We start from the raw sequence: 23,991 nt of genomic DNA on the forward strand, positions 1-23,991 counted from the left end.
ATTTCTTTTTAATTAAAAAAAATTTATTTGGCTGCACCAAGTCATTGCTGTGGCATGTGGGATCTAGTTCCCCGACCAGGAATCGAACTTGGGCCCCCTGCCTTGGGAACACAAAGTCTTAGCCATTGGACCAGCAGGAAAGTCCCCAAAGATTCTATTTTTAACAAACTCTGGAGAAGATCCCCAAAGAAAGGGAGAATTGGGAATCACCAATTTAGTTTTGTGTTCCACATTATAGGCTCAAAAAGAGGCCATAATTAAGAGACGTGCCTGTGCACACACGCCTGATTAATAATAGGGTTGGGACCAGATCCACATGGCTGGTTCTCAGGCTCTTCCTGCCCCCAATACCCCGGGGCAGGGCACAACCTCGCCCACTGCCTTCATCTGCTGCCCATTCCTGTGGCCGAGCCCTGACGGGGTGGAGTGAGATAGACCTTCCCCAGAGATGACCTGAAAGGTTTCCACTTGAGGTGTGTGTGTGTGTGTGTGTGTGTGTGTTCAGTTGTTCAGTTATGTCTGACTCTTTGCGACCCTGTGGGCTGTAGCCTGCCAGGCTCCTCTGTCCATCGGATTTCCCAGGCAAGAGTACTGAAGTGGGTTATCATGCTCTCCTCCAGGAGATCTTCCCGACCCAGGGACCGAACCTGTGTCTCTTACGTCTCCTGCGTTGCAGGTGGAATCTTTACCACTGAGTCACCTGGGAAGCCCTCCACCCGATGTCCAGTACTAAATGAAATAAGCTTGCAGGGGCCTGAAAATCCAACCCTTTAAACATGCAGTCAGAGGCCCCTCCCCTGAGCCAGGAACCCACTTCGGACCCTTTCCTATGTGACACTGTTTCATGATTGTGGCCTCCCCAGGGAGGGTCCTCCAGTCTCCCAGTCATTGTATTTTAAGTTTGTATTTTTTAATCTGTTACAATATTGTTTGTTTTATGTTTTCCTTTTTTGGCCTAGAGGTATGTGGGATCTTCACTCCCCAATCAGAGACTGAACCTGCTCCCCCTGCGTTGGAAGGCAAAGTCCCAGCCACTGGAACACCAGTGGAAGTCTCTCCGAACCCCAGTCATTTCTGTTTCTCCCTGGTCAGCTCTATGGCCTGGTTGAGCCACCCTCTTCTTACCACAAGCTCTTGTTCCTCCAGGCTTCTCATTTGAGCACTCAGAAGCTTCTTCTGCTAAAATAGAGGAAGAACGTTCCGATGATGGGTTGGCAAAAAATAAGACAAAAGTCCGCCTGAAGCCACGAGAAAGGGACTGACCTAGTGCAGCGGGGTTGGGTGTTGGAACCCATCTGGCTTTGTGACAAAGGAAGACCTGTAACCATGTGATTCTGACCCCACCCCTTTCTGTCTTCCTAAGGTTGGGGGGACAGAGCTGTTTCAGTGGATAAAAGTAGGCTCATTAGTGGGCACCCAGATTTGAATCAGGGACCTCTTGATCTGCAATCAAATGCTCTACCCCTGAGCTATACCCCTTTCCTGGGGAAAGGGTGGTTTATTGCTGTTAATCAGTGTGCTCCCCACCCTCACCAGCACACTGTCGTTCCTGTTCGTTCCAGGTCTGTTCCTGGGCACCTGGCAGAAGGACTTCACTGCAAATTGACCCTTCTCTGGCCATGAGCTCAGTTCTCCTGTGATCATGGGCCCGGACACTCCTCTGCCCTGACCTAAAGCTCCTCCCTCTCAGCACCCACCTGGGGCCTCCACACCATGCCCTCTAGAAGCGCGGAGGGACTTTGGGTCTCCATGGCCATCTCCTCCTCTGTGGTGTTTCCCTCATCCGTGGCCAAGTCCAGGGCTTTGGCAGAGTCTGCAGAGACTTGGTGGACACCAGGGCAGGTATTTGGCCATGAAACCTGCAGCCTCCCCACGAGGCCCAAATGCAGCTCCAGCTTTCCGCAGGAGGCCCCAAACCAGCAGGTTGGCCTGGCTGAAGAGCTGACCCTTCTGGGGCCCTAGAGACAGGCCTCTCTCCTTGCCAAGCCCTGTTCTGCAGCAGGACAGACCACCCACCACCGAAGGACAGGCTCTGGCGATGTCACTGACTAATCTTCTTAGCAGCTAAAACATCGGATGGCTACCACTCAGGGGGCCATGGAGGACCGTGGCAAAGGTGTGTTAGGAACAGGACTCATTATTCTTGTAACACAGCTAAGTTCTGGGAGGTAAAAAGAAGAAGGGGGTGGTGGGAAGAAAGAAAATCTTCTTCTTGTAGTCATCTCAAATTCTAGGCTGAAGGCACTGCTTGTAAAGCCATGGCTTGTAATTGGCACTGAGACTCCCTCCATCCTTCGATGTATCTATTCTGACCCCTTCAGGACCCCGCCTCCCACACGACTTCCTCCTGGGCTCCACCAGACAGACCTAGGCTTCAGCTCGCATCTGCTGCCGTTCTTCCTCCCTCTGGTCCTTGGCTTTGATGGGATCCTCCAGGGGAAGCTATTAGCTGTGACTGTGGTGGTTCAACAGGGTGAGGTATAGGATGTCGTCATTCCTGGGATATGCTGATGTTCCCTCAAATATTAGACCTCCAGAAGTTTCACAGAGGCAATAGACACCAATAATCTGGAAGATACATGGGTATTTGTCTTTCCCTAGTAAAGAGTTTCCAGGTAAACGGCTGAAGGGCGCTTTGGGGAAATCTAGGAGTAAGTTCACATCCCACGGTTGAATATTTTGGAAGAATCCTTTACTCAAGTGTATTCAGATTTCCCTTTCAAGGGATGCCAGGCCTCTGAACTGATTCAGATCTGGGAACCGAGTGAGAGGTCAGGAATCTCCTTGTGCTACAAGTCGAGGAGGATGGGGGTGGGCTTCCCATCATCAGCCCCAAGGACCTCAGAACCAATCAAGCACAGCCACGCTCTGTGTGGCACGGACCAGACAGTAACCTCCAACTTGCATCTGGAGGTGAAGAGTCACACTTGAACTCTAACACCCTAGGATCCTCCCGTCCCCACTGAAATCAGAGAATCCCTCTCCACTGTAAGATCTCCAGTGAGCATCCCTGTCTATAGAGAACAGTTACTAAAATGTATTTCAAAGATATAGATGCTCCACACACCCATGCATCTCCTAAGACTTTAGTGAAGGGAATCATTGTTTGAATGGGCAAGTCACACATGATAAATAAGTAATTTTTCTAATCTGAGAGCATGGGATATCTTTCCATTTCTTTGAATCATCTTCAGTTTCCTTTGTCAATGTTTTATAGCATATGTCTTTCACCTCCTCACTCAGATTTATATTCCTAGGTGTTTTTTAAAACGCGATCTTTAATGGGATTTTTTTCTCCTTCTGGTATTTTATTGTTAGTGTAAAGAGATGCAATAATTTCTGTATGTTAATCTTGTATCCTGCTACTTTGCTGAATTAATTATCAGTTCTAGTAGGCTTTGTGTAGAGTCTTCAGGGTTTTCTGTATAGAGTATCATGTCATCTGCATATAATAATAATTTTACTTCTTCCCATAATCTGTATTTTGACTAGGGATTTCACAGTAAGTTTTGAAAGGCTTTATTCAGACTACATGTGAACTTGGTATATGTTAATAAAATGGAATGATTTCTAATCTGCTAAAAAATGATAAGGAAGTCAGTGGAAATATTACAATTCTAAATCTGCTGCTAAGTCACTTCAGTCGTGTCCGACTCTGTGCGACCCCATAGACGGCAGCCCACCAGGCTCCCCTGTCCCTGGGATTCTCCAGGCAAGAGTACTGGAGTGGGGTGCCATCGCCTTCTCCAACATTTCACCCAATAACATAGTATCAAAACATATAAAACAAAATGGACAGAAATAAAAAGGAGAAATAAACAAAGCCTCAATCACAGGATTGAGGAGACTTTACCTTTCTCAATACCTTACAGAACAGGTAAACAATATGGCGGTGGGGTGTGGAGGGCGAATAACAGAGCTGACAAACGTGGCCTCATTGATACACACATCATTTTCACAAAGATCAGGATGCAAGTTAGAAGGGAAGATGTCGTGATAAATAAAGGGGACACATATGGACCCTGAGGTGGCCTGCAAGATTCTCAGGGGATCTTCCTGCAGAGGGATCTTCCTGCAGGGGATTGGATTCCTCCTGCAGGGGATCTTCCTGACCCAGAGATCAAGCTCACATCTCCGGTGTCTACTGCATTGTAGGCAAATGCCTTGCTGCTGAGCCACTGCGGAAGAGGGTGGCTAGCAATGTTTTATTTTTCCCTCAGCAGTGGATATACATGGGTATCTATAAGTATTTATTAAATACTGTATTAAATAGTACATATAAGTTTTCTATATTTATATTTCACAATGAAAATCTATTTGCTGGTAATTTCAGACTCTGCTGTTGACAGTATGTGTCAATATGTCTTTTCTGGAGAAAAATTTCACAATATAACGGCTTAAACATGCATATGCATAAATTCCATGTCTAGGAATTTATGATAAAGCAAAGTAAGATGAAAAACAGAGACACATCTTCAACAGGACGCTTCGCAGAGCTGTCTATAGGAGTGGAATTAGAGACTGCACAGATATCCAACAAAGATGGGCTGGCTAAATAAATGGTAGCAGCAGCCATATAGAATACTATGCAGCTACTATGAAAGGTGTCCTTAAAAGGTTTTTTTTTTAATTGGCATGAAAAAGTAATCAAGACTTCTATTGTTAAAAATCATCATGAAACAGGAAGAAGAGTTAATTGTTGTAAGAAAATTATACACATATTATAAATATGTATTATCTCTGAAATGACTTATTTGCTTTTTTCCAGACAATTCAGTCTTGCTTTTAAAAAACGCAATGGTTTCAACTGTCAGTGTCACTTAAGAAATGCTTTTATCTGAAAAGAAACTGGTTTGAATAAGGATTGAAATGGGTCAGCGGAGACAGGTCCTGGCTGCCCAGATTCCACCTTTCTTCCTGATCGTGTTGCACAGAAGACGCAGCATCCAGGCTGCTGTCTCATCGTGCAGTGACACCTGATTCAGGATCTCTGACCTCATTTTGGTAACTTCAGTGGTTTTATTTTTTGAGAGAGTCTTTGCATTTCTGCAGAACCAGATAGGTTTTTCTCACAAAGCTTCTGACTCTCACCCACCGCTGGTCCAAGCACATCACCGCTTGGATCTTCCAGTTGCCAGAAAGTAAGAAAAGCGTGAAGACAGCTGTATCCATTTTTCAGCAAACTTCTTTTCCTAATTTAAGAGAGTAATTTATTGGAAACACATCACAAAATTGCTATGACAATGTGAAAGGCAAGACCAAGTCAAACTCCAAAATTCTGAGGTCAGCTTCAAAGACTGCAGTAGCAATCTCACTGTGAGGCTGGAGTAGTCAGGGAAATGCATTTGCAGAATCCAGAACCAGCCAATCTGGGTGCTTTGTCTCTTGCCCAAGGCTTGGGTTCCTTCCAAGGAGGGATCATTTGCATGACCTAGTTAGTATCAAGGCATGCCCACTTCTTAGTTATAGAAGGTCTGAGATTCCAGTCTTACCAGACTTGACCCAAGTGGAGACCGGAATGCTGTTAGGATGGGGAAATGGAGGTTGAGAAGTCAGAGTACTCCCCCCCATCCACAACGTTAGTTACTATTGAGATATTTGCATCAAGAAATGTGAAGCAGTCGCTGTGTTTGCAGTATAGGAATAGTTGTTGCAACTGGACATCTGAGAGGATAGAGAAATTGGGAGATCAGTGCTTTCCTAGTCTGTACTTTTTGCTTCTGCCAAATATCCCTTTGAACTCAATACCAAGGCTCTTTCTCTTACTGTTGTGGTTTAGTTGCTAAGTCGTGTCTGACTCTCTGTCCATGGGATTTCCCAGGCAAGAATACTGGAGTGGGTTGCCATTTCCTACTTCAGGGGATCTTTCCGACCCAGGGATCGAACCCACGTCTCTTACATTGCAGGCAGATTCTTAACCACTGAGTCACCTGGGAGGCCCTTCTCTTATTAACAAGGTCACTTTATTATTAGATGTTATTGGATGAGAAACAGAAAGTCTAAGCCACCACAGACATTCAAATGGGAGATGTCGAAGTTGTGTGTGTGTGTTTGTGTGTGTGCGTGCGCACGCATGCGTGTGCATGTGTATGTATGAGTTAAATATTTTTTTTAAAAAAGCTTTGGGATTACCACGAATATAAAAACATGTACATAGATGTAGAACTTGGCAACTAGTAACCACTGGCTCTACACAACTACTCAGGGAGACCATGTTTGTGTCTAAGTATTTTAACATCCTTGGTACCATTACCTGAGGGACAGAAAACACTCCCAACAGAAGCTAAGGTGAGGGCAAGATGCAGCAACTTGTGTTTCGAGTGTGAGGAGTTGTCCTGAGAGTCTCTGAAACTTTGCGGGAATGGCCATCACTGAAGCGGCAATTGGTACCAGAAACGGGGAAAACAACGAACCCAACTAGGATTGTAATTTGGCAGCTCTGCCTTCATTTACCAGCAGTCCCCGTCATTCAGCAGCACGAGCTGAGTTTTTCAGTGCAGTCATTGGGAAGACTGACCATCTCCACCTGAGTCAGAGAAGAGAATGCAGACATTTGAGCTTTCCAGCATGTATCTTCGAGCTTCCCAAAGCCTTCGGACTCAGCCCTTCATACCGTTCTCAGAACAACAGCTGGTCTTTAAAAGTTTTGTTCAAGAAGGGGTGATACTCAAAACCTTCAACCGCAACCATAGACACTGACCAATCAGAATGGATGCCAGATATAAATAGTCATTAAGTGCCTTCCGGATGAATAACCAGCCTTGAATCCAGAAGGTTAGTTGCATCTGTGTGATCAGCTACTTTGCCACTGAAGCCCTGGGCTCCTGGTTTCTTGGCCCTGAAGAATCAAAGGATTTCCACTTTCTTCAATCCCAATTAGGACAGAAAACCAGTCCTACATCTGCCCTATTTTTCTTTAAAGTCTTTTGTCTGCAACCCACTCCAACTGTTGCATTACCCTAGGCACAGCGTTACAGAAAGCGAAACTGGTAAGACAAGCATTGTCTGATGTTGGAGAGTTCATGGCATTGAAGGAAGGTTGGAGACACGGGTTCGTGAACCAGGGATGGTCCAAGGGAAGGAACCCAGCCAGCTTGCTGGGCAAGTTATGCTGGTTAGGGCGCTCCTGGACGGTGCTTGGGCTCCGCCAACCCTGGGGTGTGTGCCACTCAGTCTACAGATATCATGTGAGTCGGAGATGCCAGGAGGATGGAGGGAGGAAACAGCCTTTGATTTTGGCTTCTGCAGCTGCCAGCAGAGCCATTTCTTCCACCAGGGTTCATGCTCACACAATAGGGAACCCTCGAAACATGGAAAAGGGTTGAAAGGCTGGGGTAAAATGGAAAAGGAAGCAACACATCCGCCTATAAACAAGGATTCTCTGAATCATCAATCAGATGTTTTACTCAGACACAACCAGTGGTGTCTATAAGCCTGTTTCAATTCTGCACTTTAATGAAGGGAGCTGAGTTACTACTTATGGGCAGTCACCCCAGCTGGCAATACTGTGCCTCTATAACCTGTCACCACTCTACCATGCCTGTGCCCTCCTCCAGTCCCACATTCTCCCACCTCTGCACACCTGGCCATGGTCTATGCCTACAGCCCTGCACCCTGTCTTCCCTCAGTCCTGGGCTGAAGGCACCAGCTGGACCCTTGAGGTTTGCCACCAGAGGTTCTTTAGCATCATACAGGGGTATAAGTTCCAAAGGGCATCCCCGGTGGCTCAGCAGAAATCCAACTGCAATGCAGGAGCCGCAGGAGACCTGGGTTCAATTCCTGGGTCAGGAAGAGCCCCTGGAGGAGGGCATGAACCCCCTCCAGTATTCTTTTTTTTTTTTTTTAGAAGGAACAGCATTTCATTTTACTCTTGGTTCCACATTTCAAAAATTACACTGTCTGCATTTTGAATTAAGTGAAAGAGTTAAGAAAGGTCACTTTTTCTCCTTTGTATCTCAAAAATAAATGAACTTTGACTAAGTTTCAGATGCAAAACAAGAGGTCCACCACAGGCATTAATTTTAACAAAGTTATTTAAGATTCCCCCTTTCTTAAAGTGCTCCAGGAATTAGATGGGTGACTATGGGCTAACAGCATCTTTATCAAGTATTGGCAAAGGTTATAGCTGGGAAAGCCTTTGCTTGTTGAATGGAAGAGGAGGTATCACAGAATTGAGTAACTGATAAAACTTCAATCTTGAATTAGGTTAGGTCTTGATCTGCTTCCAGCTAGTTGATCTCTTGAAATATGTGGGCTGTGCAGTAAGTTTTTGGTTGCTGTATGATTTTCTTCTTGCTTCTAAATTTCACATATTCTCAATTTGTTTTACAGGTCAACCTTTTTTCTTTGGACTAAACCGATGTGGGTAAGGGAGCCCCAAAGGGAATTAATCAGTTTTGGTGCATATTTTGAAGACATCGTCACAGAACATATTGCTCTGAAGTTAGGGTTAAAGTGACACTTTGCATTAGGATAATGTGGAGGACAACATTCTCTCAGGAGAAAGTAAGCATTCTAAGCTTTCCTCTCCTAGGCATCTTCCCTCAGGCACTGAGACTGCAGCCATCCAATTCATGGGGACAGGCAGAAAGAGACTTCAAAAGTCAAATATATTTCCACAGCTAATTTTTAGCAAGTCTGGCAATGAGATCTTTCCATTCTTCTCTTTTCTTTGTGATGTATGTAGGAGTGAGTAGCTGCAGTAGTGATTGTGGCTGTTGTCTAAAGAAGTTCTGACACAAGGCCTCAGTGTTACAGATCACATACATCCCACAGTCATAGCTGTTTTGTTGAGCAGGGGCTTTCTCTTCCACAAAGGCCAGTTTGTTTCCTTTTCTGCCTAAGAAAGCCTCTAGTTTCTCTGCTACCTGTTTTGCATGGAATGAGTTACTGCTACCGTAAGAATCATAATGAAAAAAGCCATTTTTATCTTGCAGATATACCAACAAGCTCCAGTGGGTTCCCCCAGCTGTGTGGTTGGAATTATCATTGATGGCTAAAAATATAACTCTCTTATTGGGGAGGTCCAAGGGTTCAAGGAACATGGCGATTTCTGCTGGGCTGCCAGTGCACTTGATGAACTGAGTAACTTCGGGGCTGATGAAACAGACCTGGTCAGAGCAGTCATGAAATTGACTGTTGGCAAAGTACTCAAAGGCAAACCCAATAACATGGTCATTGAGCCAGCTTGGAGGATCCAGTAGTGAGATGTCTGATTGCCGCAGTAGACTGTCCATGTAACTCAAGACTACTGGGTCCATCTTGTACTGACCAGGGCTGCTCAGAGATTCCAGAAGCTGCTTCGGGCCTCACCACCCCTACCAGCCTCCAAGCAGCTCTGTACTGGCCGGAAAAGCCCCTCCAGTATTCTTGCCTGGAGAATCCCACGGACAGAGGAGTCTGGCGGGCTACAAATAGCGTCACAAAGAGTTGGACACAACTGAATGACTTAGCATGCATACTCAAGTTCCAAAATAGTTTTCTAGCCACTTAGAATCATTGGATTTTGGGGTCAAGGTTAGCAGGGGAGTGTGTCCTTCCTCAAAACAAAGCTCACATGCCCTCATTAGTTCTACTAAGTCAGGATTTCTGGGGCTAATCTGTATTTCAAAAATTTTATTTTTTATTGAAGTAGAGTTGTTGTACAATATGATATATTACAGGTGTACAGTGTAGTGATTCACAATTTTTAAAGTCATACTCCATTTACAGTTATTATAAAATATTGGTTATATTCCCTGTGTTGTACAATATCTCTTTGTAGCTTCTTTTATAACTGAATAGTTTGTACCTCTTAATCCCCTACCCTACATTGCCCCGTCCTGCTAATCTGTATTCTTAATAATGTCCCTAAGTAATTCCAGTGCAGTCAAGTGGGGTACCCTGTGATTCAGTGTGTCCTCCATAATGTAAATTTTAAAGAAGAGGAACTCATTAAGAAGTGAAACACACACAGATCATCAAAGACAGAACTATGAGGAGCCTGGTGGGCTACAGTTCATGGGATCGCAAACAGTCGGACATGACTGAAGCGACTACACATATACACCATGATCTGTGTCAGAGAACACAAGTGACCTGAGAAAGCTGACAAGGACCATGGAAGAGTGGTGACGATGGTGACGGTGGTGAAAAATGCTAAATAGGCTCATTTATCTGTATCTGCTAATAAAGCAAGCTGCCAGCAGGGGGCACCCAGATTTGAACCAGGGACCTCTTGATCTGCAGTTCTACCCCTGAGGTATACCCCCTTACCTAAATGAAGGTCCTCCTTAGCTTATTTCACCTGTGTTGCCACACCAACCAGTTCCATAGTGTGCTATAAACTTTGTTCATTCCCAATCAAACTGTGGACATTGGCGGACCCACCACAAACTGAGTAGAGACTGACTTCTGTCTATGAATTCATCTTTTTTCCATTCCCCAGAGACCCCACACTGTCTAATCAACACTTTTCCACCTTCTAGCCACAAACCTAATTTCTTCAGAAACTGAAGTCTCATCCTCTCCCCTCACTCAGAACCTGGTGAGCACTGTAGTGGGGGACAGAAGACTATAAGAACCAGAGTTGTATCAGTCAGCGATGCCCACAGTAATGCTTCAAGACAAATAATCCCAGGATTCTGATTCATGCAACAATAAGCATTTATTTTCATGTTCATAGGGCAGCAGCACAGATGCCAAACAATGATGGATCTCAGCTGGACTTTACCTGGTGGCCCCGCTTCAAGCTGTGGGTCCCTCTGTGCTCCGTTTCTGTGAACTGGGCTCGGGTTTGTTCCCTGTCTGTTCATTCCAGAGTCCCAGTTGGAGGAATAGCAGCTAGCAGGGGAAGCTTTCTCTTGGAAATGGCAAAAATGCAAAAAGTCAAGTCTGACGACGCAAGCAGATCACAAGCCTCTGTTTGTATCACATATGCTAACATCCCATCAGTCAAAACAAGTCACAGGACCAAGCCCTAAAGCAAGTGCAGGGAAACATACCTCCTTCTAATGGGAGGATCTGAAAAGCTTTGTGGCAAAGGGCACAAGACAGAAAAAGTGAACAAGGCGGGGGAAAAGTTTAATCTACCATGATCTGCCCTCTCGGTCATAATTACTTACAGCTCTACCACATGCAAAATATACTCAGCTTTATCCCAAGTCCTCAAAGTCTCATTCAATCAGACAAAGTTCAGGATCTACGTTAGGTCCGGGTGAGGCACCTGGAAACCTATGACAAGTTATCCACCCCTCACACAGCCCAAATCCAGTGACAGGACACTGCAGACGCACAGTAGTGGATCACTTGCAGTAGACTTACTGCAATAAACATTATTTTCACAGGCTGGACAAGACAGGAAGCAGGTATGAGTATGCAGAAGAAACCACCACGTGCCCTTCTACCTTTGGGTACAGCCACAGCCTCCTCCGAGACACCGATTTCAGTACTGGCTGGTCTTATTCACAAAAATGCTGCATAACAAGCCGCCCCCAACCAGTAACACACAACAATAAGCATTTACTGTCGCCTCCATGGGTTTTCAGGAATCAGCTGGTCTAGGCTGGGCTGGGCTGGGTGAGTGGGTTTCAAGCTCTGGGCCAGCTGGCCTTGGCGCCTCTCAGTGAGCTGGGCTCAGGGTTGGGTCTTGTGTGCTCATTCAGGGGCCCGGCCGAAGGAGAGAAGCTTACAGGGTAAGCCCGGCTCAGGGTAAGGGCGGAAGTGCCAGAGGGCAAACCCAACCTTGCAAGTAGATCTCGGGACGCTGCGTGCATCATATCTACCCACATCCTGTTGGCCAAAACAACTCACATGGTGTGCCAGTTATCAAGACTCTCAGGTCCAAATTCACCCTTCCATACCTGCGGTGGGATAATGGACTGGGTTCTTTATCTCTCCTTTAAGTGAGCACAATATTAACAGTTGTCAGTAGAAGGTGCAGGGGGGACACTGCAGGAGAAAGCGGTCCCCTGCCTAGTTCCTCCTGCAGGTGTTTGCGCCCCTGGCCCTCCTGTTGCAAGTTGGGCAGTGGTGTGGGTGTGTAAGGACACTTGGTGATGCTCTGCCCCAGGTACACACCCAGAGGACGAATCACTTGGTGACCTTGCAGCCCCAGCTGAGCAGATGACCACTCCTGTACCTGTCAGCCGCCACCCCCCCGCCCCACCATGCACCTGCCTGCCAGCCTCAACTTGCCTCTGCCCAGAAGTCTGATTTCACATCCTCCCAGTGTGGATACTGCACAGTTCAGGCCTCACACCTCAACACGGCTTACCTGTGTCCCCCAAGGCTGCTTCCTGCTTGCCTGGAAACCATGAGCTGGTCTGGCTGGGGCAACGTGGTTAGCGGGCTATAACCCCACCTTCCTCGATGAGGTCTGAATCCTATCTTTGGTGAAGGGTTCCCCTTCCAAATTCGCCCTTGACTGGGCCCTTCACCCCAGGGATATCTTTAGGGTTTTCTTTGTACCTTTATGGGGCTTCCCTGGTGGCTCGGACGGTAAAGTGTCTGCCCTCAATGTGGGAGACCCAGGTTTGATCTCTGGGTCAGGAAGATCCCCTGGAGAAGGAAATGGCAGTCCACTCCAGGACACTTGCCTGGAAAATTCCATGGTCAGACACAACTGAGCAACTTCACTTTCACTTTCTTTCACTTTTGCACCTTTATAGTTATTCCCTCTTCATAGCACAATCGTTCTTTAGCACAATCATTCTTTATTTTAAACGTCCCTGTTTAAATTACTGTGTAGTTTCTGTCTCCTGATTGGCCTAGACTGAAAACTGCAGCAGAGCCCAGCGCAAAGGGACGCAGAGGACACCGGCTTCTGCAGCAAAGACAGGTCACAAAACAACAGGGGTAGAAACGACGATAGAGGTGAATTACAGCCAATAGCTCAGTCTACCTCACTTCTCTCTGACACAGGAGAGAAGGCACTTGGAAAGACAACAAGTTCTGGGGAAGAGCGGTGGCAGAGTTATGACAAATCTGTTGTCAGGGAAGCCATTTGGCAATAAAGGAAGTTGCCAGGGGGCACCCGGATTTGAACCGGGGACCTCTTGATCTGCAGTCAAATGCTCTACCCCTGAGCTATACCCCCTTGCTCCCCAATGGTTTCTCAATACCCTACTTCAAGTGTGTTACCACACCCAAGCATTCCATAGCTACTGTAAATTCTATTCATTCCTCACCGCCTCTGAAACTGGCGAAGCCACCACAAACTGACTGGAGTCCATTCTCGGGCCATGAGTTCACCTTTGCAGCCCCCGAGGCCCCGCCCTTGTCCAAGAGGTACCTTTCCATTCTAGTTGCCACCAGCACTGCCGGCAGCGGGGAGGGAGGCACCATGTTCGAGAACTAGGGCTTTTAGGGTTGAGACCCCGCCCCCTCAGCGTTCTTCCTCCCTTTCCTCCTCCCCCAGCTCCTCTGACCTCGCCCCCCGCTCTGCGCCAGCCTCCTTGCCTCAGCCTCCTTCCTTCCCTGACCCTCCATGGCACACTCAGCCCTCCCGGCCTGGTCCCCGCCTGAGGCGGTGTCCTAGGGGCTGAACCCAGGGGAGACTCGAGGAGAGGTGGCGCCAAGATCCTTCGGGGAGCACAATCGGGGAACCTAAGACCAGGCGTTCAGTTCAGTTGCTCAGTCGTGTCCGACTATTTGTGATCCCATGGACTGCAGCACTCCAGGCTTCCCTGTCCATCACCATCTCCCAGAGGTTGCTCAAACTCGTCCATCGAGTCAGTGATGCCATCCAACCATCTCATCTTCTGTCGTCCCCTTCTCCTCATGCCTTCAATCTTTCCCAGCATCAGGGTCTTTTCCAATGAGTCAGTTCTTCACACCAGGTAGCCGAAGTATCAGAGTCTCAGCTTCAGCATCAGTTCTCCCAATGAATGTTCAGGACTTTATTTCCTTTAAGACTGACTGGTTGGATCTCCTTACAATCCAAGGGACTCTCAAGCGTCTTCTCCAACACCACAGTTCAAAAGCATCAATTCTTCAGTGCTCAGCCTTCTTTATGGTCCAACTGTCACATCCATATATGACTACTGGAAAAACCATAGCTTTGACTAGATGGACCTTTGCTGGCAAAGTAATGTCTCTGCTTTTTAAATATGCTGTCTAGGTTGGTCATAGCTTTTCTTTCAAGAAGCAAGCATCTTTCAATTTCATGACCAGATACGTAAAGGCGGTTATCTGGGGGCCTACAGGCTGGGACCAAGGGGCGCTGCTATGTGGTCAGAGCTCTTTCCTTCTGGCCTGCGGTGGGAGATCCTGGGTCCTGTGTGTGCCTGTCCCCTTGAAGACTTCCAGACACCCCGTATCAGGTCCAAACAGAGGAATATTATTCAGTGATGAAAAATAACTAGCTATCAAGCCACAAAAAGGCATGGAGGAACATTACATTCATATTGCTAAGTGAAAGAGGCCAGTTTGAAAAGGCCATATAGTGTACACTTCTGACTAGATGACATTCTGGAAAAGGCAAAACTGTAAAGACAGCAAACAGATCAGTGGTTGCCTGGGATTTAGGGTGGGAGAGTGGGATGAATAGGTATAGCAGGGGAATTTTTAGGGCAGTGAAACTATTCTGAAGGATATTGTAATTGTGGGTACATGACATTATGCATTTGTCAAAACCCACAAAACCATATGATACCAAGCATGAACCTTAATGTTAACCATGGACATTGGTTAATATTAATGCATCAACATTCATTTGTTATTTTTAATAAAGGTCACACTAAACCAAATCCCTTACCATTATAAAATGGAAGTGACAGATTGAAGGAATTAGATCTGATAGAAAGAGTGCCTGAAAAACTATGGATGGAGGTTCATAACATTGTACAGGAGACTGGGACCAAAACCATCCCCAAGGAAAAGAAATGCAAAAAGGCAAAATGGTTGTCTGAGGAGGCCTTACAAATATCTGAGAAAAGAAGAGAAGTGAAAGGCAAAGGAGAAAAGGAAAGATATATCCATCCACTGCAGAGTTCCAAAGAATAGCAAGGAGAGATAAGAAAGCCTTCTTAAGTGATCAGTGCAAAGAAATAGAGGAAAACAATAGAATGGGAAAGACTAGATATTTCTTCAAGAAAATTAGAGATACCAAGGGAACATTTCATGCAAAGATGGGCACAATAAAGGACAGAAATGGAATGGACTTAACAGAAGCAGAAGATATTAAGAAGAGGTGGCAGGAATATGGAAGAGCTATACAAAAAAGATCTTCATGACCCAGATAACCAAAATAGTGTGATCACTCATCTAGAGCCAGACATCCTGGAGTGGGAAGCCAAGTGGGCCTTAGAAAGCATCATTAGAAACAAAGCTAGAGTATGTGATGGAATTCCAGCTGAGCTATTTCAAATCCTAAAAGCTGATGCTATGAAAGTGCTGCACTCAATATGCCAAGAAATTTGGAAAACTCAGCAGGACTTTTCATTCCAAAGTCTCACAGGACTTTTCATTCCAATCCCAAAAAAGGCAATGCCAAAGAATGTTCAAACTACTGCACAATTGCACTCCTTTCACACATTAGCAAAGTAATGCTCAAAATTCTCCAAGATAGACTTCAATAGTAAATGAACCAAGAACTTCCAGAGGTTCAAGCTGGATTTAGAAAAGGCAGAGAAACCAGAGGTCAAATTGCCAACATCTGCTGGATCATAGAAAAAGCAAGAGAATTCCAGAAAAACATCTACCTCTGCTTCATTGATTATGCTAAAGCATTTAACTGTGTGCATCACAACAAACTGTAGAAAATTCTTAAAGACATGGGAATACCAGACCACCTTACCTGTCTTCTGAGAAACCTATATGCAGGTCAAAAGCAACAGTTAGAACCACATTTGGAACAATGGACTGGTTCCAAATTGAGAAAGGCGTAAGTCAAGGCTGTATATTGTCACCCTGCTTATTTGACTTCTATGCAGAGTACATCGTGTGAAATGCCAGGCAGGATGAGATACAAGCTGGAATCAAGATTTCTGGGAGAAATATCAATAACCTCAGATACACAGATGACACCACCCATATGGCATAAAGTGAAGAGGAACTAAAGAGCCTCCTAATGAGGGTGAAAGAGAAGAGTGAAGAAGCTGGCTTAAAACTCAACTTTCAAAAAACTAAGATCTTGGCATCCAGTCCCATCACTTCATGGCAAATAGATGGGGAAACAATGGAAACAGTGACAGACTTTATTTCACTGGGCTCAAAAATCACTGCAGCTGGTAACTGAAGTCATGAAATTAAAAGACTCTTGCTCCTTGGAAGAAAAGCTATGACCAACCTAGACAGCATATTAAGAAGAAGAGACATTACTTCGCCAACAAAGGTCCATCTAGTCAAAGCTATTGTTTTTCCAGTAGTCACGTATAGATGTGAGAGTTGAACCATAAAGAAGGCTGAGCACAGAAGAATTGATGCTTTTGAACTGTGGTATTGGAGAAGACTCTTGAGAGTCCCCTGGACTGCAAGAAGATCAAACCAGTCAATTCTAGAGGAAATCAGTCCTGAACATTCATTGGAAGGACTGATGGTGAAGCTGAAACTCTAATACTTTGGCCACCTGATGTGAAGAACTGACTCATTGGAAAAGACCCTGATGCTGGGAAAGACTGAAGGCAGGAGGAGAAGGTGATTGACAGAGGATGAGATGTTTGGATGGTATCACCGACTCAATGGACATGAGTTTGAGCAAGCTCCGGGAGATGATGATGGACAGGGAAGCCTGGCGTGCTGCAGTCTATGGGACTGCAAAGAGTCAGACGTGACTGGACAACTGGACAACAACAACAACACTAATATAAAATTTAATAATGGGGCAGCTGGGAGGGGGCAGCTGAGGTGAGGGGATGGGGGGGAGCTCTCTGTATTTTCTGCTCAGTTTTTCTTTAAAATTAAAACTACTCTGAAAAATAAAGTCTATTAATTTTTTAAAGTGACAGCAGTAAGGTTACTTGGATTATGAATCAGAGACCTCGTGATCTGTGTTTAAATGATCTGTGAGCCATTATTATCTAAAAAGCACCTTTCCACCCACAGCACAGCCAGTCACCCAGGTGGTTGTGGCTTCCAGAACCTGGGGGTCTGCCCCCTGGCAGAAGCACGACTTTCCCACCAGGTCTGCCCTCTCCCTCTTTGCTCCTGGCCCTGTCGAGGGCACTGGCTTTGATAATCATATTTGCATGCTAAGTCACTTCAGTCGTGTCTGACTCTTTTCGACCCCATGGACTGTAGCCTGCCAGGCTCCTCTGTCCATGGGATTCTCCAAGCACGAATACTGGAGTGGGCTGCCATGCCCTCCTCCAGGGGATCTTTCCGTCCCAGGGGTTGAACCTTCGTCTCTTAGTCTCCTGCATTGGCAGGCAGGTTCTTTTATCACTTGCACCATCTGGGAAGCCCGTGTTCAGGCAAAATGTGCTTGAGAATCATCCAGTATCATCTCTCCCCCAAATGTGTCTGATCGGGTAGATAGTGCTGGTCGGGTAGGAAGAGCAGAGAATGTGTTGTTTTTCAAAGAAAAGTATTCAGATTCGTCCCCAGAGTCTGTGGGGCACAGCTGCTAATTCAGTTGGCTCCTTGGACCTTCCTAACTCACTTGAAAAGAGAAATAGTAATATAAACAGCAATTGGAAGAGGTGACCAAACACACACAGCTCTTAGGGTCAAGACAAAGCCTCTAAAGCTGGATGAGGAAAACTTCCAACCATTTCCTGAGTCAGAAGATGACCTTTCCTACCTTTCCTCTCCTCTCCTTACTCCTTCCATGTTCTGTTTGCTAAGCCCCCCTAGAGGAAAGTAGCCTAATTTAAAAAGCCTCCCAACAAGCGGGGTTGGGTGGAGGTGAAGGTTGGTGGTACTCAGATCTAATCTACAGTGACCACGTGTGTGGTCTCCAGATGGAAAGAAAATCAGCAGGGGGTACCCGGATTTGAACCGGGGACCTCTTGATCTGCAGTCAAATGCTCTACCCCTGAGCTATACCCCCAGGCTGTTCTAGGTTCTGAACTAGCACCAATTCACGATGTCATAACACCCAGGTATGCAGTAGATGGCAATTACCATCCATTCTCTGAGAGCCAGTGGGAACCTGTAGAACTGCATCCCTCAGTAACACCCTCTGGTCTCCAACCTCCCCTGCGCCTCCCACAGAAGTGCTTACTTCTTGGATGATTTCTCGACAGACTACATTAGCTGTTTTGTTTTTTCCTTCCAGGTGAAACTAATTATCTCATCTATATACTTTTTGTCCTGTGGGTTTATACCTTTTTATGGCTTTATTATAGTTCTTGTTCAGTTGCTAAGCTGTGTCCGACTCTTTGTGACCACACAGATTGTAGCACACCAGGCTTCCCTGTCCTTCACCATCTCCCCGAGTTTGCTCAAACTCATGTCTAGTGAGTCAGTGATGCCATCCAACTATCTCATCCTCTGTCATCCCCTTCTCCTCTTCTCCTCAATCTTTCTCGGCATCAAGGTCTTTTCCAGTGAGTCAGCTCTTTGGATTAGGTGGCCAAAGTATTGGAGTTTCAGCTTCAGCATCAGTCGTTTCAATGAATATTCAGGGTTAATTTCCTTTAGGGTTCACTGGTTTGATCTCCTTGCAGTTCAAGGGACTCTCAAGAGTCTTCTCCAGCAATCACAATTCAACACCATTAATTCTTTGGTGCTCAGCCTTCTGTACGGTCCGACTCTCACATCCAGACATGACTACTGAAGAAACCATAGCTTCAACTATACAGACCTTTGTCGGCAAAGTCATATTCTGCTTTTTAATATGCCATCTAGGTTTGTCACAGCTTTCCTTCCGAAGACCAAGTGTCTTTTAATGTTGTGGCTACAGTCACTATCTGCAGTGATTTTGGAGCCCAAGGAGATAAAGTCTGTCACTGTTTCTACTTTTCCCCCATCTATTTATCTTGAAGTGATGGGACTGGATGCCAAAATCTTAGTTTTTTTGAATGTTGAATTTTAAGCCAGTTTTTTCACTCTAACTGTTGCTTCTTGACCTGCCTACAGGTTTCTCAGGAGACAGGTGAGGTGGTCTGGTATTCACATCTTTTTAAGAATTTCCACAGTTCGTTGTGATCCGAACAGTCAAAGGCTTTAGAGTAGTCAAAGAAGCAGAAGTAGATGTTCTTCGGGAATTCTCTTGCTTTTTCTATGATCCAATGCATGTTGGCAATTTGATCTCTAGTTCCTCTGCCTTTTCAAAATCCAGCTTCAACATCTGGAAGTTCTCAGTTCATGTACTGCTGAAGCCTAGCTTGAAGAATTTTGAACATTACTTTGCTTTCATGTGGAGAAGGCAATGGCACCCCACTCCAGTACTCTTGCCTGGAAAATCCCATGGACAGAGGAGCCTGGTAGGCTGCAGTCCATGGGGTCCCTAAGAGTCGGACATGACTGAGCGACTTCACTTTCACTTTTTCCTTTCATGCATTGGAGAAGGAAATGGCAACCCACTCCAGTGTTCTTGCCTGGAGAATCCCAGGGATGGGGGAGCCTGGTGGGCTGCCGTCTATGGGGTTGCACAGAGTTGGACACAAATGAAGTGACTTAGCAGTAGCAGTTGCTTTCATGTGAAATGAGCACAATTGTACGGTCATTTGAGCATTATTCAGCACTGCCTTTCTTTGGGATTGGAATGAAAACTGATCTTTTCTAGTCTTGCGGCCACTGCTGAGTTTTCCAGATTTGCTGACATACTGAGTACAGCACTTTATTATTATTTATCATAATTAGGAAAATGTTATTTTTTTAAATTGTGTAAGTGAAGATATAGGCACAAATAAGTAAAATTAAATAGCTGTGTGGCCAGACCCAACTGTGCATACATTTCAAAAAAATTTTTAATGTGATACTTTGGTGAGAAGAGCAATTGAATAATAAAGTTGTCTTTACTGATACTTTATAGTATTATAAAATAAATTTTTTAGGTATAAAGAAAAAAAACTTCCAACCTAGAATTCTGACAAGATTGGGTGCGTTCAGGGTGCTACAGCTGTAGACTCAATCTAGAATTCTGAACCCAGGTAAACTGACATTCAAGCAAGAGGACAAAAGAAAGACATTTCAGATGTGCCAAACCTAAGAGCATTAACTGGATCAGAACCTCAATGAATTAAGGAGAAAGAAGGGAGATGAACCCAGAGAGAAACAAGGAAGTGCAAAGCTGAAGGATGACTCCGCTGGGATATCTGGAGCCGCCTTCTCTCCTGAGCGACTTGCCTTTGTGGGGCCAAAGATACTCTCCTGTCCTCTGTTTCCTCATCTGCAATATAGGAGTCACAATGCAACCCCCCTGGGCTGAATTTTTCTGAGGCAGACTGAGGATCTTCAGCTTGAATCGGGCTGCTCTGGACAGAAGAGCTGGATCTCCTTGACTCCCTTGAATGAGTTTTCCCCGTATTGGCAGAAGCTTCTTTAGATTTAGTTTCCAGAATGGTAAACTGGGAAGAGAGCTAATCCATGACAAAGAAGACCCTCCCAGGGGCTCCCAGCAGGCAATGGGAGGAAAGAGTGGGGGGGTCTCAGGATATGGATCTTTGATGGAGTGGAGGAGGCACCAGTGCTCAGTAAACACTCAGATGAGGCAAGGGTGAACAGGTGCCCTGGGTGTGGCTGCGAGTGTGAAAGGGCCTGGTCACAGATGTGTGGATCTAGAGCAGTGGTTCTTAAAGCATGGCCCCAGACCCCCAGGATCAGCGTTACCTGAGAATTTGTTAATTAAAAACTTTCAGGGGGAAGCCCAAACATCCCTGTTTTAACAAGTCCTCCAAGTGATTTTGACGCACCCTACAGTTAAGAACCAGGGGTCTAGAACAGAGTTCAGAGGATGAGCAATCTGATTGTGGTCCTTAGTTTTCATCCTGCCTCTGCCCACCAGCTCAGTCTGACCCTGGGGCAGGAGCTAGAATTCCTAACCCATCCCTTCCTGGGGGTTCAGTACCTAAGTCTTCCTGCAGGTGGCGCACAAGGGAGCCGATATAGATCTGTGACAGGTGTTTCTCAAAGTGGGATCCCCCAGACCCTCAATAAGAAGCTTGTTCCTAACCCCACATCACATCTGCATGTTTGACAAGCTCCCAAGATGCTTCCTGAACACAGGAAATCTGAGGACTGGCCCGAAGGGTGCAGCATGCCCAAGGTCAAATTCTGGTGTCCCCATTAGCTTTTCCTTGTGCTCTGCTAGGCCCACACTCTAGTTCCCCTGATGGTCCCAACTCATCATTAATCTATTAAAACACTCCTCTTCTGTAGCCTTTACATTTTTTGACTGATAGAGGATAGGGAAAAGAGGAAGATAAGAGACTCACTGGCTTAGTTATAAGGTCCTGAACCCAAAGTCAGGAGAAGTGGATTCAGGTCCTGAGTTTATCTGTGAGGAGCTGTGTGTGCTTGGGCAGACCAGTAATCCTGAATCTCTGTGTCCAGATGCCCATTGTGAAGGGCATAGACCGGTGACCCTGAAGGCCCCTCCTGCCATAAACACCAGTGTCAGTGCTTTTCCAGAAAGAGCAGGGAGGTGGTTACAGGGAGGGGGAACCCGGTGCTTGTTTTGCATCAAGGGAGTAAAATTATAGTGAGGCTGGTTTGGCAGCTTTGAGCAGGCCCAGCCTGGTGAACATCTTGTGGCAAAAATTTATAGGGATGTTGGGCATGGCTACACAGGTAAAAGGTAGTACTAAGGCTTCCACTTACATCAGGGGGTATAGCTCAGGGGTAGAGCATTTGACTGCAGATCAAGAGGTCCCTGGTTCAAATCCAGGTGCCCCCTTGCTGTCCTTCACTTTTGCTAGCTGGAGCTGGTATTGAAGATTCGGCTTCTTTCCCCTATCCAGGGCCTCAGGATACCAAGTCTTCTCAAATCTGGGGTAACTTAAAACCCTATCTCTGAACACCACAACTCTAGAGTGATACGTTCCTCCAACTATGACTTTTTATTTCACTTACCACTGGTCTTGTTCTACATAGGCATGTTTCTACATGTTTTCATTGCCCTAAGTCAGTGCTGTGTTGGTAAGTGTTTAACAACCAGCTCTTGAGGGGAGGGGAAGCATTGATTTGCAGTGTTTTCCAACTTCACAGTATAAATAATCTCACCAAATCCAATGTCAAGCCACAAACATAAGATCGCTGATCATGGTATTGGGAAGACATGCTGAAGTGCCTCTCTGGTGCAAGTAGGCTCAAGCACACCACTGCTCCTAACCCATCTTCCCTGTAGTGGCATGGGCTCTTTGACCCCCACGCTATCCTCACAAAGCTTACAGAAATAAGAGCAATGGCTCTCATAGAATCATCCATTTACTCAAGACATATTTGTGTTCTACTTGATGCCAGACACAGGAGAGACAGAGCACAGCAGGAACTGTCTGTGGTGAGCAAGGGAATCAAGTGAAGAACTGGTCAGTTGAATGTAAGGATAACTAGATAAATGAAGAAAGGTGCTAATTTAAAAGAAAAGGAAAAAATAAAAGAAAAGGATTTCTGTAACCAGCAATATGCTAGACTTGATCTTCTAAAACTCCTCCTACCTCAGAATGTCCAGAAATGTAAAGTGAAAGAGAGCAAATATCCATTCATAGGTCTTGCTGAGCTCTCACAGCAGTAAAGATCTCTTAGGAATGGGGGTGGAGGGTGAACTAAAACCCTCCAAGAAGGACTGTGATGGTTGTGGTGATGTAACCTACTTACCTGAGTCTTAATAGCCATTTCAGTCCAGGAAATTAGGTTTTTATCCCCTCTAGCCACACCATTAGTGAAAGGGTGGACTAGGAAAACACCAGCACAAAGAAGACAAGGGGCCTTTCTCTCTTCAGCAGGAAGGAGGCATCTCCCCTGAGAATTCATAGCCACAGATTTACTCCCACATATGTTATGGCTTTGAATTTACAGTAGCTGCATGCTTCAGACACTTCCCAAGCTGAAAGTTAACCTTAAACGTGCACTCAGGCTAACAGTGATTCTGGAGTACCCAGAAGGAGCAAACACAAACTCTTACGGGCATGCCTTCAAGAGGCCCCACAGAACTCTGCTGATGAAACCTGGATTAAGATGAGTTCACAGTTCAAAATAGTAAAATATATGAGGAATCCATCTACCATGAATGAACACCATTAGACAAATAAAGAATGTCAGATAGCAGAATTATCAAACAGATATTATAAATTAAGTATGGTTAATGTTATTGGAGATATAAGGAATTGAATATATGAGAATAGATGATTCTAATGAGATGGACATTCATTTAAAATAAAAAATACAATAATTGAAATTAATAGTTTAGAGCAGTTTAGACAGAGAGAGAGAGAGAAAAGAGAAATCTGGGAATGAAATGGGATAGAAATCTTAGAAAAAATGACCAAGAACAAAGCACAGAAGTCTAAAAGAATGCAAAACATAAAGGAGTGGCTAAGAAAGGTGGAGAATAAAATTGAAAGTTCCAACAAATATCACATATGAATTCTACAAACAGAAAAAATAATGGAGGAGAGGCACTATTAAAAGATACAATGTTTGACATTTTCCAGACTTGTACAAAAATACAATGCCTCAGATTTAGGAACCATGAGTTCCAAGAAAGATAAATAAAAATAAATCCATACCTAGGTACATTGCAGAGAAACTTCATAATACCCAGACAAAGGATGATTTTAAAAGCAGTCAGACAGAGAAGACAATTCTTGTGAGAAGGACTAATAATTAGACTGACAGCAGACTTTTCAACAGAAGCAATGAACGTTGGAAGACAATGAAACAAAATATTAAGTGTGTAAAAGTAACTGGAGCTTCCCAAGAGGCTCAGTGGCAAAGCATCTGCCTGCCAATGCAGGAGACGCAGGAGACGTGGGTTCAATCCCTGGGTTAGGAAGATCCTCTAGAGGAGAAAATGCAACCCACTCCAGTATTCTTGCATGGAAAATCCCATGGACACAGGAGCCTGGGGATTACAGGCCATGGGGTGGTAAAGACTAAGCACAACAATAAGAGTAACTAACTGGGGAT

The 23,991-nt window shown here is 45.3% G+C and overlaps 2 protein-coding genes and 3 non-coding genes across 6 annotated transcripts in view; 1 reads left to right on the forward strand and 4 right to left on the reverse strand.

Moving 5' to 3' along the window:
- ZNF746 (zinc finger protein 746) overlaps positions 1-23,991 on the reverse strand; it is a 78,714-nt gene that overhangs the window by 51,606 nt on the left and 3,117 nt on the right. The window lies entirely within an intron of this gene.
- Positions 8,386-9,316, reverse strand: LOC133246881 (sentrin-specific protease 8-like). Its single transcript, XM_061415458.1, has one exon. It carries the CDS (start codon positions 9,258-9,260, stop codon positions 8,622-8,624), a length of 639 nt encoding a protein of 212 aa, XP_061271442.1. The 5' UTR covers positions 9,261-9,316; the 3' UTR covers positions 8,386-8,621.
- TRNAC-GCA (transfer RNA cysteine (anticodon GCA)) lies at positions 13,004-13,075 on the reverse strand. Its single transcript has one exon. It is a non-coding gene; the product is annotated as a tRNA-Cys (tRNA).
- TRNAC-GCA (transfer RNA cysteine (anticodon GCA)) lies at positions 17,897-17,968 on the reverse strand. Its single transcript has one exon. It is a non-coding gene; the product is annotated as a tRNA-Cys (tRNA).
- TRNAC-GCA (transfer RNA cysteine (anticodon GCA)) lies at positions 21,689-21,760 on the forward strand. Its single transcript has one exon. It is a non-coding gene; the product is annotated as a tRNA-Cys (tRNA).

This window comes from Bos javanicus, chromosome 4, assembly GCF_032452875.1.
Source record: "Bos javanicus breed banteng chromosome 4, ARS-OSU_banteng_1.0, whole genome shotgun sequence".
In the NCBI taxonomy this organism is placed as follows: domain Eukaryota; kingdom Metazoa; phylum Chordata; class Mammalia; order Artiodactyla; family Bovidae; genus Bos; species Bos javanicus.

Excerpts from the sequence above, each read along its gene's own strand:
- LOC133246881 (XM_061415458.1), bottom strand. The coding sequence starts at position 9,260 with ATGGACCCAGTAGTCTTGAGTTACATGGACAGTCTACTGCGGCAATCA.